The sequence below is a fragment of the Zea mays genome, chromosome 1 (assembly GCF_902167145.1).
Source record: "Zea mays cultivar B73 chromosome 1, Zm-B73-REFERENCE-NAM-5.0, whole genome shotgun sequence".
In the NCBI taxonomy this organism is placed as follows: Eukaryota; Viridiplantae; Streptophyta; class Magnoliopsida; order Poales; family Poaceae; genus Zea; species Zea mays.
Genome location: NC_050096.1, coordinates 251,507,614 through 251,523,182, shown reverse-complemented (window position 1 = coordinate 251,523,182; position 15,569 = coordinate 251,507,614). Strand labels below are relative to the sequence as shown.

The 15,569-nt window shown below is 45.5% G+C and overlaps 1 protein-coding gene across 2 annotated transcripts; it reads left to right on the top strand.

Annotated features, from left to right (window-relative positions):
• The first annotated feature begins 749 nt into the window (after positions 1–749).
• LOC103643618 (uncharacterized) lies at positions 750–4,773 on the top strand. 2 transcript variants are annotated; one of them, XM_020539988.2, is made up of 10 exons: positions 750–1,091; positions 1,239–1,464; positions 1,586–1,846; positions 1,969–2,019; positions 2,149–2,409; positions 2,530–2,582; positions 2,778–2,892; positions 2,989–3,243; positions 3,330–4,132; positions 4,231–4,773. In XM_020539988.2, exons 1-10 carry the CDS (start codon positions 897–899, stop codon positions 4,483–4,485), a joined length of 2,475 nt encoding a protein of 824 aa, XP_020395577.1. In that variant the 5' UTR covers positions 750–896; the 3' UTR covers positions 4,486–4,773. The 2 variants fall into 2 exon arrangements, with proteins under 2 accessions (XP_020395577.1, NP_001288539.1); NM_001301610.1 differs by having other exon boundaries at positions 897–1,091; positions 3,315–4,132; positions 4,210–4,485.
• The last annotated feature ends 10,796 nt before the right edge of the window (positions 4,774–15,569 follow it).

The following is a 15,569-nucleotide window of genomic DNA, read 5'->3' as shown; positions in this document are numbered from 1 at the left end:
CAAGAAGGAAAAAGGCAATTGAGAGCCAGGAACAATTAACACGTAATTAGTTAATTAAGATCCCCTGAAACATACTAACAACAAGTCAATATTGGTGAAAATGTCAGCTTATCATCGTATCACTTGATACGTAACCCACGTTGAACAATAAATAACTACTAGCTAGTTAAGACTAGATAAAAGCAAACACGAAACAAATGAGGTTTGACCCGTGCAAAACTGAATAAGCGTACTGCTAGCTATCTATCTAGCTGGCGCTCTTGTCGGCCGTCCATCGTCCCGTCGTGTCCCACTCATCCCGTCGTCGTCGCCATAGATATATATAGCTAGTAGGGCGGCGAGATGCGTCGTCGTATAAATAAAATCCGGGGCATCGATTTGGCGCGTGGCGTGTGCGAGTACGTACATGCATATGCATGTGCTGCCGAGTCAAATTTCGCAACTCGCTCGCTCGTCGTCGTCGCGCGCCATTGTGAGCGCAAGTAAACGGTGGCAGCGCAAGCAAAGTCAGTGGCAAAACGGTAGAGCGACAGACATAATTAAACTAGTTGAGCTCCGTACGTACGTTTTCTCGAGCAACTTGGCGTTAAGAAATGGCAGAACGAAAAGCAAGCTATAGCTTAGCTGCAGTTGTAAGCCATTAGCAAATAAAAATCACGTGGATCGGAGGAACCAACCGGCGTAGTACGTATAGCAGCAGCCACACGACACATAGTCTGCCTATATAAGGCAGCGTCTGTCGAGCTCGGATGATGAGCTATGTCGTAGATCAGAGAACGAGTAAAGCAACTAGCTAGCTAGCTAGTAATAAGGAAGAGAAGAATCCCAATCTATCGCTGCTGCCCTTCGGGTACGTACGGCGGTTAGCCCGTGGAACGACACATAGTGAGCGAGCGATGGTTCTCGCTACTGCCGAGAGAGGTGGAGAGGAGAAGGTCGACCACCGCCCGGCGGCCGCGGCGGTCGTCGACGTCGAGAGCGGCAGCCTGTACTCGTCGTCGTCGTCCGTGGTGGATCGGCAGGACTCGCTGTTCCGGGAGGCGGTGACGGGCGGTCACCACCGTGGCGCAGGAGGACACTCTCACGATCATGTACGTACGGTTCCGGCCTATTATTTTCCTCAAATAATAATCCAATATACAAATAAACGGGGTTTTTAAGCATAGACACGTCGTGGTACTGTATGTCCTGACTATATCTATATACGACGACCGGCGTATGTGTGCATGCATGCACAGGATAGCTGGGGCACGACGCTGCGGCTGGCGTTCCAGTGCGTGGGCATCATGTACGGCGACCTCGGCACCTCGCCGCTCTATGTCTACTCCACCACCTTCGCCCACGGCGGTGTTGGCCACCCCGACGACATCCTGGGGGTGCTCTCCCTCATCATCTACAGCTTCCTGCTCTTCACCGTCGTCAAGATCGTCTTGGTCGCGCTCCACGCCAACGACGACGGGGATGGTCAGTGGTGCCTGCTGCATATACAATTTCCATTCTTCCTTTTTTGTCCGAGGATGCATGCATGCTATATATGCAGTTTATTTGACTTGAGATCCATATATATGCATGGTCCTGCTGTCAGGAGGAACGTTCGCGCTCTACTCTTTGATTTCGAGGTACGCCGAGGTGAGTCTGCTCCCGAACCACCAGGCCGAAGACGAGCTGGTCTCCGGCTACACTTGCACCAGCCATGGAAAGCCGCCGTCAGCCGCACTGCGGAGGGCTCACTGGCTCAAGCATTTGCTCGAGACAAGCAAGTCGGCCAAGATCTCTCTCTTCCTGCTTACAATCCTGGCAATTGCGATGGTCATCAGCGATGCTGTTCTAACTCCTCCGATTTCGGGTACTACTGCATATATGAATATGACCCCCCAAAAAAAAGAAACTCTTCTGTATAATTTTTACAGGTAATATATATCAACCGCTCAACATCTGTTCTTAACAATGTCATCTGATTCTTGCCAGTGCTCTCGGCTGTCAGTGGCTTGAAGGAAAAGGTGCCAGATTTGACCACAGGTAACGACGATATCCCTGAAACTCTCAACCTAACCTACGCTTAGAACGAAGACATCAGCTCTAGCAAATGGTCTCGATCATCAGCTAAAAGCAAAGCTCGATCGCGTGTCTTATTAAATCTTCGCGCAGACCAGACCGTGTGGATCACCGTGGCGATTCTGGTACTCCTGTTCGCGATCCAGCGCTTTGGAACCGACAAAGTCGGCTACTCGTTCGCGCCGATCATCCTGCTGTGGCTGCTTCTGATCGGAGGAGTTGGGCTCTACAACCTAGTCAAATACGATGCTGGTGTGCTCAGATCGTTCAACCCCAAGTACATCGTCGACTACTTCAGGAGGAACAAGAAGGACGGATGGGTCTCGCTTGGTGACATCCTCCTTGTTTTTACAGGTTATAAATTGTTTGCAAATTCTAGCTTAATTAGCGCGGCCGGCTTAGGCCTTAGTAAAGAACTTGTTTTTGATGTGTGCCGTACTGCCGTGTGCATGTACGTATTATTACTCTTCACAGGAACAGAAGCTCTCTTTGCGAATCTGGGATACTTCAGCATTAAATCCATTCAGGTATATATATGCCAAATTAAAAGGCTTTGACGATGCAGATATAAATATATATATATAGTACTAGTAACATAATAATACGTATGTAATAAGGTTCATAACTTCATATATTGGCTAATGAAGTGATATAAAAAAAACAGATATATACATACCTAAACCTTCACTGAACAACTTTTCTTTTATTGGAACCTTTTTCAGTTCAGCTTTAGCCTTGGATTACTGCCATCTGTATTGCTTACTTACATCGGGCAAGCGGCATACCTAAGGAAGCACCCCGAACATTTTGCTGACACCTTTTTCAGATCAACTCCGAGTAAGCATATACATATATAAATATATACTCGCTAAAACACATTTGTTACATCTCTTGTTTCACTATAATAAATAATAATAATTGTCCAACATTCAGGCGCTCTGTTCTGGCCGACGTTTATCTTGGCAATCGCGGCGTCCATCATAGGAAGCCAGGCAATGATCTCGTGCGCGTTCGCAACTGTTTCGCACTTGCAAACGCTCAGCTGCTTCCCGAGGGTTCGGATACTGCACACGTCCAAGCGGTACCACGGACAGCTCTACGTTCCCCAGGTCAACCTGCTGCTTTGCGTCGCTGCTTGCCTGGTGACCGTCAGTTTCAAGACAACCACCATCATCGGAAAGGCCCATGGTATGTGCTTTTTTTACAAGCCTCTCAAGCTAGCTAGCCATCTATCATGCATGTCTGTCTCCTCATGACAGTGAATGTATATGCAGAGATCTGTGTGATCCTCGTGATGCTCATCACGACGCTACTGATGACAATCGTGATGCTCCTGGTGTGGAGAGTCAACGTCTGGTGGATCGCGCTCTTCTTCGTCGTCTTCGTTCCCACCGAGTCCATCTACCTATCCTCCGTGCTGTACAAGTTCACCCACGGACCCTACGTCCCCGTGGCCATGTCGGCGGTCCTGATGGCGGCGATGGTCGTCTGGCACTACGTGCACGTCAAACGGTACAAGTACGAGCTGAGGCACACGCTGTCGCCGGCCAAGGCCGAGAAGCTGCTCGCCGAGAAGCGCGACCACCTGAAGAGCGTCCCCGGAGTCGGGCTCTTCTACACCGAGCTGGTGCAGGGCGTCCCGCCCATATTCCCGCACCTCGTCGACAAGGTCCCGGCGATCCACTCGGTGCTGGTCTTCGTCTCCATCAAGCACCTGCACGTCCCCCACGTCGACGCCTCCGAGCGCTTCCTGTTCCGGCAGGTGGTGGAGCCCAGGGAGTTCAGGGTGTTCCGCTGCGTGGCGCGGTACGGGTACCGCGACTCCCTCGGCGACGAGGCGCAGGACTTCGTCGCCGCGCTGCTCGAGAGCCTCCAGTGCTACGTGCGAGACGTCAACCTCTACTCGGTGCACGAGATGCAGAACGTCAGCTATCCGGTCTCTCGTGACCAGAGCTTGTCCCGGGAGAAGCCTTCCGGAAGGCACGCCGTCTATGCTGAGGAGATGATCACGCCCATCCAGTCCTTCTCCGAGCTGTCCCATGGTGCCAGCAGCAATCGTCTACCGCAGTTTCAGCAGGTGATGACAGAACCTACGTGACAGAATCTAAGTTTCAGTGATCTATCTATATTGTAGTATATGTATATATGTTCAAGTTTGCGATGGTTCATGAGCAGGCATCAAAGATGAATATTGAGGAGTTGGCCAGGATCGAGGAGGAACAGATGGTGATTCAGAGAGAAGCAGAGAAAGGTGTGGTGTACATACTTGGAGAGACCGAGGTGGTGGCCAGGCCTCAGTCCTCGCTCATTAAGAAGATTGCGGTCAACTACATATACTCCTTCCTGAGGAAGAACTTCATGCAAGGGGAGAAGATGCTGTCGATTCCGCATGGCAAGCTACTGAAAGTTGGAATCTCGTATGAGATCTAGAGATCACGTAACGACTTTTCAGATGGATGTATGGCAACAAGCACATGCACACATCAGCTGGGATCTGGACATGTTTCCGCATGGATTATTTGTAAAATAGTTGTACAATGATGTAAGTATGTAACGTGTGCGAGGTATAGTTAACAACCAGGATGCTATGATGCTGCACATACATGGACCTATTTGATCCACGTACGTGTGTGGCTAGCATTCGTGTCTTTGTATGCCTCATATCTATGTTTATTAAATACTTCATTGTGTATATATATCTGTTAGGCAATTCTTTCATTTGTGCCATGCATATGCAAATTTTATGACGAAAAAAATTGGGTAATCACAATAGTATGTAAATTTCTGACGACCTAAGCCATCAGACATGTTGGTCACTTGTTCTCAAATACTGTGAATCAATAACAATGCAACACAATTGTTAAAAATTAAGGACCTTCATCCTTCGAAGTTTTATCTCCTTTCGGATATAATGATTTTCGGACGAAGGTCATAAAGGATACACCTTCACCATTCACGAGAATGAAAGTTTATAGAGACAATATATGGTATCCATTCATTATCCATATATTTATTTCATGAAAAACATATGATCATTAACATAATTTATATTACATTGATACATTCGTCTTGTTTGAAGGTTTTGACGTGAGAGCGATTACAATCCAGCGTGAACAATACGGGTACTGTTCACCTATTTATAGGCACGGGACACAACCCGAGTAAAAATACATTTATGACCTTAATATGTACTCATAACCATAACATAAATCATCATGAATTAACTAGTCTTTTCCTCTTCGACTCGGCATCATGTTTGACCTTCGTCGCCACCTTAAGCCGAAGTTGTCGCTCTTCGGCTGTAGCTTCGGCATTTGTCGCTTTCAGACAATGTCTTCGTCTTGAGGACCTTCGACGAAAAAGAAGATCCTCAATATCGCTTACAAATGATGTCTTCGTCTTGAGGACCTTCGGTGGAGAAGAAGATCCTCAACATCGCTAACAAACAATGTCTTCGTCTTGAGGACCTTCGGCGGAGAAGAAGACCCACGACAGTAGCCCCTTCGCGGTGTTAGGTCGTTTTTTCATAACGAGCTCGATCCGCGAAAAATACGAAGGCTTATGGATGCCAAAGGTCCGAAAAACACCTTCCCTGAGCTTTTTATAAAAAAATAAATATAAAATTTACGGCACTTACCGATCCACCAATCAGCCAGTGTGTGCGTCTCGGTGGTTCGCCTTCTTCACCTGCGGGGCTATATAAACAAACAAGCTGGTGAGAAGTTATCACATCATTCAATGCTACTGTGCCGTTGTGCTGCTGAAATTTTTTACTAACGTCGAAGCTTCCTGGTTTTTGTAAACTTGCTGTATAAGCTTCGGACAGACGTCCAATTAGTTGAGTGTAGCTTTGTCTCATAAAAACTGAAATGGCTAGAGTGAGATCTACTGACTGAGTAGCACGCGAAGGAGAAGAGGCTGGAACTTCTGAGACGGCCCCCATCTTAGAAATGATGAAACGTTATGGGTTAATTGTACAAGAAGAAAAAGACTCAATTCGAACAGAAGATGTTGCTGGTGCCGAAGGTGAACCAACTACTACCGAAGTTGATAGTGATAACGAAGATGATGATGGCATTTAATCCCGAGCAAACCCAGCCATATTGAGTTTGGGAAATCCACGGTTAAAGCAGAAGATTTGGTTTTAATGAAGAAATTAGGATATTTTGGAGAGAATGATGACAAACTAGTTCGGTTTGCTGGGGAAGAAGTGATTCCAAAACCAAGAGATGACGAAGTCGTAGTTTTCAAAAGCTTCTTTACAACAGGATTTCAGTTCCCCCTATACGAGATGATCGGTGAGGTTTTAAAGAAGTTCGGGATCTATCTTCATCAACTCACCCCAAATGTCATAGTTAGACTTAGTGTGTATATATGGGCTCTCCGAAGCCAAGGGAAGAGTGCCAACGCTGAAGGTTTATGCTGGATGCATTAACTCCACTACCAGACGAAGACTAGAGCTGATGGGCTGCACAAGAACTTCAGATGTTACAACTTTGCATACCGAAAGGATACTAAAGCACCTGTGATTGGTTATCGCACCAAGGGTCGACTGGCTGGACAAATGAATGGTTTTACGTGAAAGCTGGCGAGAAGAAGAGGGAGAAGCTTATGACTATGGTGATGAGTCCCTTGAAACTAAACTTCGGCATGACACGGCCCTTGTGCAACATGTAACTCGGGTCCCCCTGCCAGTTGGCCGAAATGGAATTCAGAGTTGTGGCGGAGCATATTAGTATCGGGACTTGGTACAAGAATATCTGGCCAACAAAATATTTCCAAATTCTACTGGGTGGGGGATGTCGAAGAAAAAGGAAGAAGGGAATAAATATGAACTTGTATGACTTCCCTACCAGTTTAAATTTCAGAAAAGCTTCAGCAATCCCTGTGCCGAATGGTTGGAATTAATAGAAACAATATGTAATGAGATTCTTGGGAATTATACAAAGAAGGAAGATGAATGGGATTGGCTTTTATAGGACCATGACATTGATGAATGGGAGGGAGTGACGACGAAGGCAGCACGACCATGGGTCGCCATTGATTGATGATGAAGTCATTCGCGTTTAAGGAGCTTCTATCCAAGGAAGAAAGGAGGGAGCAAGTGCTAGGATGAATACGCAAGATCCTCGTCATTGATTGGCGGTCGTGGAGATGACGGTCCGGTCTCGTAGGGATGAGATCGGCAACAATTTGCTCGTCGACGAACAAAGAGAGGGAGCGAGAAATTAGGGATGACAAGTGGGACCCTAATATCATCGACACAGTTCGGCGCGTGAAGGGAATGACACTGATTGGCAGGACCAGGTCGTAAGATAGAGAGAGGGGGGATAGATTATGGGCATGCACGGGGTTGGACCAAAATTCGTCTAGGCCGTTCGATCGCATTATTTTGACTTTTCCCATTTTTAGAATAGGGTTTTAAATTTGATTTTCAAATTCATATCAAATTAAGTCCAAATCACTTCAAAATTGTCTAGAAAATTAGAATAAATCTGAGAAATTTTTATTTGCAAAGTTTGGATGTACTTCATGGTGATTATTTTTATAAAAAAATAATTTCTTCCTTTTTCTTTATTTGGGAAAAATCTGAAAACACATGTTTTTGAAAAGGGAAAATTCAAATTCATCTCAAGAATTCTTGGCATATGTTTGTATGAGCATAGTGACCTTTTGCAATACAAAAGTAGGGTGCTTGTTGACGCCTTTTCGGAGCGTCAAACACTCAACAAGAACCGTGGCAGTGCTCTCTGGTCAGGCGCGGACGGTCCGCGGCCTGGGGCCGGACGGTCTGCGACCTGGCGCAGGGGCTAGGGTCCTCTGCCGGACGGTCCGCGCCCTGGGGGCCGGACGGTCCACGCGTACGCAGAGGCGGCGGAAGTCGCCGACGACGGCCTGGATCTCGCTCCCGTGAGGGACCCCGTCGGGGAGGAGAGATCCTAGGTGATGTCTAGGCTCGGCAGGCCGACCTAGACTCTTCTAATCGGCGTAGAGTCGAAGAGAAGCGAGAATTTGGAGATCGAGAGGCTAAACCTAAACTAGACTAGAACTAATCCTAGGATAAAATGCGAAATAGAAGTGTTTGATTCGATTTATCATTACAAATCGGTCGTATACCTCTCTATTTATAGAGGAGGGGGGCTGGACCCTTTACACAACTGAATTCCGAGCTAATTCCGCGAATCTAGCTAACAAACATAGCACAAAAATCAGAACCCTAATCTATTCTGCGCATGCGCGGACCGTCCGGCCCATGGGCGCGGACTGTCCGGACCGCGGACTGTCCGGCCTCAGGGCCGGACAGTCCGCGTGCTCATTTTGGTGCCAAACATATGCCCCCTGCCTTTTGGTGGAGCTAGGCAAACCAAAAGCACCTTAATCTGATGTGATCACATCGGCTTTCTTAAGCATCTTGCCACATACTAGGATGATACTGCTTGAGTAAACGTCCATTCAAAGCTTTGGGTAAATCCATGCCTTGCAATGTTTGTAGTAAATAGGCGTTCAGATATTACCTATTTTACTTTATAAGGACCTTCCCAGCTTGGCGACCATTTTCCAAACTTCTGGTCTTTATTCCTTAGAGGCAGGATGGTCTTCCACACCAGGTCCCCTACTTGAAATGACTTTGCTTTGACCTTCTTGTTGTAGGCCCTGGTTACCATGATCTTGTCCTTTTCTATTGCTCCCAAAGCTATCACCCTCTTGTCGGTCACCTCATCAATGTTATCCATCATTGAATTGTAATAATCAGTGATGGTTAGATCATTTTGTCTGGCGAACCTGACAGCATTCAAACTTATTTCCACAGGCAACACTGCTTCCTGCCCATAGAAAAGCTCAAAAGGAGAAACTTTAGTAGCACTATGTTTAGATATCCTATGAGCCCATAAAGCTTCGGACAAAATCTTATGCCAATGCTTAGGATTATCCGATATCTTCTTTTTTATCAAGCTAATCAATGTCCTATTACTAGACTCGGCCTGTCCATTGGCCTGAGCATAATATGGAGATGAATTAAGCAATTTAATTCTATATAATTCAGCAAACTCATGTATCTCCTTTGACATAAAAGAAGTCCCTTGATCTGTAGTCAAGGTCTAGGGAATGCCGAATCTGTGAATAATATGCTCAGTTACGAACTCAATTACCTCCTTGTGCGTCATGTTCTTCAGAGCAACGACTTCAGTCCATTTGGTGAAATAGTCAGTGGCAACTAACACGAACCGATGTCCCTTTGATGATGAAGGATGAATTTCTCCAATAAAGTCTAATCCCCATCCTCTGAACGGCCAAGGCTTGATGATAGGATGTAATTCGGCTGCAGGGACCAACTGTAGGTCACCGAATTTTTGACACACTTGGCAACCCTTGTAGTACTTGAAACAATCAGCTATCATATTAGGCCAATAAAAACCAGACCTTCGCAACAACCACTTCATCTTTGGAGCCGATTGATGGGTACCACAAATTCCTTCATGTACTTCTGTCATGGCTAATATAGCATCATCTGGGCCCAAGCACTTAAGCAGGACGTCGTTGACTGTTCGGCGGTAGAGTTCATCACTCATCAAAACATACTTGAAAGCTGTACACCGAATGTTCTTATCTGTCCTAACATTGGGATTTCGTAAATAACTAGTTATGGGCGTTCTCCAATCTCCTGCATCGGCTTCATTATCGACCGGATCGATTAGGAAAACTTCCTTGGTAACCCCGGACGGTCCGGCGTCATCACGCGGACGGTTCGCGACCTGGGGATTTGGCCCTGCACTAGTTATCAGATTTTCAGTATTGTGAAATTTCCCTCTCTTTATCCGATAACCTGATGCATCTTGTGCCAAATCGTTAGCTCTATGATTCTCAACTCTAGAGATATGCCGAATACTGAATTCGTCAAAAGAATGGATTATGCTCCAACATTTTTCAAGGTAACTATTTAGAGTACCATCAAAACATTGATATTCTTCTAACACCTGATGGACGACTAGCTGAGAATCACCAAATGCCTTTACATGTTTTACTCCCATACAATTTAAAAGTCCTAAACCGAACAAAATGGCTTCATATTCGGCTTGATTGTTAGTGCAATAAGTTTTTAATCGGCTAGAGAAGTCAAAGGAGACATTGTTGGGGGCCTTCGGCTTCCGAAGGTCCTCAAAAATATGATTTGACAATGTTTTCCAAGTGAAATATGCGAACAGGTATCTTCGGTATCGGGTTACGGGTATACAAGAGCATGGTCAAGACGAAGCTTGAGTGGGACGGAAGGCGATCATGACGAAGGATAAGATGATCACGAAGCTATGCACAGAAAAGCTTCGGCATGACAGCAGGAAAGGGGAACCGACTTAAAGATGAAAAGTCAAATTAGACCTCGAAGGATTACTATAGAGTTACTGATAAATGTAAAGGGCATTAATGTAATTTTACACGGGCTGCGTCCCGTGCCTATAAATAGATGAACAGTACTCCCATACTGTTCACGCTGACTTGGCATTTGCTTTCCTCATCACGCCTGTACCTTTACTTTCCGTCAATCCGAAGGTACATTATAATTTGTTATTATGGATATGATAATGCAAATAAAAAATAAGTTGATGATAATATCTGTATTATTATTTATATTTCATATACGCATTCTTCTTTATCATCTATTGAGCTTACGAAGGTCTCTTCCTTCATAACCTTCGTCCGGAATTCATTATATCCGAAGAGATATAACGTCTTGAAGGACGAAGGACTTTAACATTTAACACTTTTTATGTTGCCTTGTTCTTAACTCTTAGCATTTGAGAACAAGTCCCCAACAGACATTACTTGGCGAAACAAGCACAATGCCAATCTCTTGCCCTTCATTGCAAACTGATCCATCAAAATATAAAGTCCAAGGAGTAATAGTGAGGTATGACATGTCTAGTTTATGAATATCATTAATATGATGTTCTACAATGAAATCCGCTACGACTTGGCCTTTCATAGATTTCAATGGTTCATAGGCCAAGTCATATTCTATGAGTGCATAAGCCCACTTACCAATTCTACCACTCATAATTGGGTTATGTAACATGTATTTGATCACATCGGTTTGACCAGAAACAGTGCAATGACTAGACAATAAATAACATCTACATTTGGTGCATGCATAAAACAAGCATAAGCATAACTTCTCAATAAAAGTGTACCTTGTTTCAGCATCCACCAATCTTCGGCTTAGATATGTCACCACATGCTCCTTCCCCTCAGTTTCTTGTGTCAGAACAGCCCCAATGACCCTATCTTCAGCGACAATGTATAATCGGAATGGTACTCCTGCTCGTGGTGCTTTTAATACGGGAGCCGAAGATAAGTATTTTTTGATGAGATCAAATGCTTCTTGTTGTTCTGCCCCCAAGCGAATTCGGCATCATTCTTAAGCCGAAGAATAGGGGTGAACGCATCAATCTTCCCGGCTAAGTTAGAAATAAACCTTCGTAAATAATTCACCTTGCCGAGAAACTTCTATACCTCAACCTTACAGGTCGGAGGTCCCACATTCCGAATAGACTTGATTCGGTTAGGGTCTATCTCTATACCATATTCATGGATGACAAATCCTAAAAACTTACCAGTCGATACTCCAAAAGCACATTTACGTGGGTTCATTTTCAAACCATACCGACGCATTTTATCAAAGGCTTTGCGCAAATTAGCTATATGAGAACTAAACTCAGCCGATTTGACTACAATATCATCAATGTAAACTTCCACAGTGTTTCCTAACAATTCATGGAAGATCAAATTCATAGCTCTCTGATAAGTAGCACCAGCGTTTTTCAGACCAAATGTCATGACAACCCACTCAAATAAACCAATGAAGCCTGGACATATAAAGGCCGTTTTAGACGCATCTTCTTCGGCCATGAAAATCTGATTATATCCGACATTACCATCAAGGAAGCTAATAATTCTATTTCCTGATGCATTATTGATTAATGTGTCGGCTATGGGCATGGGATATTCATCTTTAGGAGTTGCTCTATTTAAATTGCGAAAATCAATGCATACTCTAAGTTTACCTGACTCCTTCTTCTCCACCGGCACAATGTTGGAGACCCACTCTGCGTATCTGCAAGGTCTGATAAAATCAGCTTCTAGCAACCGGTGGATTTCGTCCTTGATGTGTGGGAGAAGATCTGGACGAAATGTTCTAGCTCTCTGCTTGAAAGGTCTGAAACCAGATTTAATAGGCAGCCGATGCTCTACGATCTCTCGGCTTAATCCAGGCATCTCAGTATAATTCCACGCAAAGCAATCTGAATATTCCTTCAATAGACCGATCATCTCATCTCTAGGATCGGTCTCCAGGGTCTTGTTTACAAAAGTCGGCCTTGGAGTTTTACCATCTCCTATGTCAATCTCCTCCAAAGGATCGGCCGATGTAAACCCCTGTCCTAGTTTATCAAGATCTCTGAATTCCTCTATCATGTTCCCTACAGAGGAATTAGATGATCTTTGTGTGACGGCGGACTTTCCAGTCTCGGGGACCGGATCATTTGTAATACTGTCTTTTCGCTGCGATAGATGTTCGGTCTTACAGGTTGAACCCTTTTGTGAAAGACCAGACCATCCGGCCTTGGAAGCCGAACTGTCCGTGACCAAAGACTTATGAACTTTGTGTGTATTCATTATTTATACTTCATTTAGGATTTAGCCGATTCTCCATCGGCTCTAGCATTACAGGAATGAAACCTTTCTTATCTATACTTATGAAATGATAATCAGAAAAATCTACTCCTGTGAGACATGTAGCAGTCTCATAAGTCCAGAGTACAGGGGCATCGGCCACAGCGATGCAGGCCGATACATCAGCATGTACTTGTTCTATGTCATCGCCTACCCATTGTATTAACATTTCATGTAATGTAGAAGGTATACATTGATTGGCGTGAATCCAATCTCTGCCTAGGATTAAACTGTAATTTCCTTCTATATCAACGACGAAGAAAGCAGCAGCAAGGGTCTTAGTCCCGATGGTTAATTCAACGGACGTGACTCTCCTGGCTTTGATCGAACTATCAATTCCAACACCGCTGAGGGTCATGTTGGTCTTAACAAGTTCGTCATCTTGTTTACCTAATTTTCTGTACAATGAATAAGGCATTAGATTTACAGTCGTCCCTCCATCTACCAACATCTTAGCAATCGGTATCCCATCAATGTGACCGCACACGAAGAGCGGCTTTAAATGATTTACCGATTCCTTTGGTTTAGTAAAGGCGACTTCTTTAGGACCAAAATCAAACTGGGCAACAACAGGTTCATTGTCGCCGATAATATTACAATCGGCGGAAAATGTAATAACATTTACATCCATACCTGGGCGTTCTGGAGAAGCCTCGTAGTCGACCAGGTCTTCTCCCAGCAGGTCGTCCTCTTCCATTGATGTCGGCGTGTCGTCGGAGGCTTCCTGGTGAACGACGGACGGTCCGTGCATAAGGGCCGGACGGTCCGCGCCTGGTGCAGGTTGTCCGAAGGCTTCCTGGTGAAGAACGGACAGTCCGCGCGCAGGGGCCGGACGGTCCGTGTCTGATGCAGATTGTCCAGCCTTGCTGGCCGAGCTATCTGCCATACCTGCAGGATGCTGCACAAGTGTGGTCGTTTGTTTTTCCTCAACGGCCTTTGGTCTCCATTTCTTTTGTGGTGGCGGGTACTGTGGATGTGTATCATTGAATATCTTTTCCGCCTCCTTCTCCTGGCTCTCCTTTGCTCTTAGGCGCTGTAATTTCCGCTTTTGGGATCGTGTCAATCCCGCTGGGCACCATCGAGGCATGGAGTATTTTGGATCGGTTGTTTTGATGGTAGCCGTATCTTTTTTTGTTGTGTTGGCCGATTCGCCAAAAATCATCGGCCCTTTATTATCTTCCTGTATGACAACATCTGCAGTACCTATTTTGATGATGTCCTTTTTTGTTGTTCTTTCAGTTGCTGCAGGCATATGCCCCCCTGCCGGATTGGTCGGCCTTGGAGGCCGAGTAGTCTAGCAATCCTATTGGGTCTGTGCCTGGTGGCCGGATTGAGCGGTGCTCAATCGGTCTTGTACTGGTGGCGCCAACCTGTCAAAAACAGATGTTTGGGGTGCCCCCAGGCAGGTTACTGTGGCATCCCAAATGGATATGGTGGCATGCCCCACATTTGATTTGGGACATATGGTGGAGGTAAGTATGTCTATGGATATGGCATAGACGGATAAGGGGGTGGAGGTGTCCATATCGGTATGTTAGGTCTCAATTGTACAGTATGACCTTTCATTTCTTCCGATTGGTGGGGTGATCCAATCGGCCTGACCTGACGTTGCTCATGAATGGGTGAGCGGGGTCGCTTTGCTGGCCGGTCACTGGGGCCGGCCTTCTTTTTCACGTATTTAGACAACAATTGATCGAAAGTCGGGCCAGGCTTGACCAGCCGACCAGCTGCTTTAAATGTATTTGTTTTCCACGCACCTATCTCTGGTCGTCGTGGTTTGAAGGTACGTGGCCGCTGCGAGTCCTGAGCATGGCCGGACCGTCCGCTGGAGTTCTCCGGACCGTCCGGAGAAGCGTCAGACCGTCCGCGTCTGGATGGCGGACTGTCCGCGATGCGCAGCACGGGTTCCCACAACTGTCTCCCTGTCTGTGCTTGCCCCCCAGTGCTAGAGGTTGTGATGGTCACCTTCAGAGTCTCCCCTCCATCGGGAGTCTTCTCGACCACCACTTTCCTGCAAGAAACTTTACAATCCCCATCGGCCTTTTTAGCATCGCCGATGATTGTTTCTTTGCCTTTACCTTTATCGGCTGTGTTTGGCTGAACCAGGACATTCTTGCCCTCGAAGTCGATCATGTTCATCGGAAAGGGCTCTGTATCCACCTGCATTTTCTGAAATTTCAATCGTCCTTCGTTAATGGACGATTGAATCTGTCGCCGAAACACATTACAATCATTAGTGGCATGAGAAAATGAGTTATGCCACTTGCAGTACGCACGACGTTTTAGCTCGTCGGCGGATGGAACAGTGTGATTTTTTTTAATGTTGCCATTTTTGAGTAATTCGTCAAATATTTTATCACACTTACCAACATTAAACGTGAACTTAACCTCCTCTTGCCGTTTCTTTTGAACCGGCTGTAAGGAGAAACAAGCCGAAGATTTGGCCTGCTTTGGCCAAACCATTTCAGCAGCATACACTTCTGCTGATTCGTCATCTGAGCTACTTTGGTCGTATTCTACTATATGTACGTTGTGACGAATTGTTTTAGCAGTTTCTTTGCTCCGATTTTCACAAACCAAAGCTCTCTGGTGTAACTGTGCTAGTGTAAAAAATTGGATGCCTTCTAATCTTTCTTTTAAATAATATTGTAGACCATTAAAGGCTAATCCTGCTAGCTGTTTTTCTGCTAAATGAATTTGGAAGCATCGGTTTCTTGTATCTCGGAATCTCCGGATGTAATCATTAACCGATTCATCTTTTGTCTGTCGCAATGACACTAAATCTACCA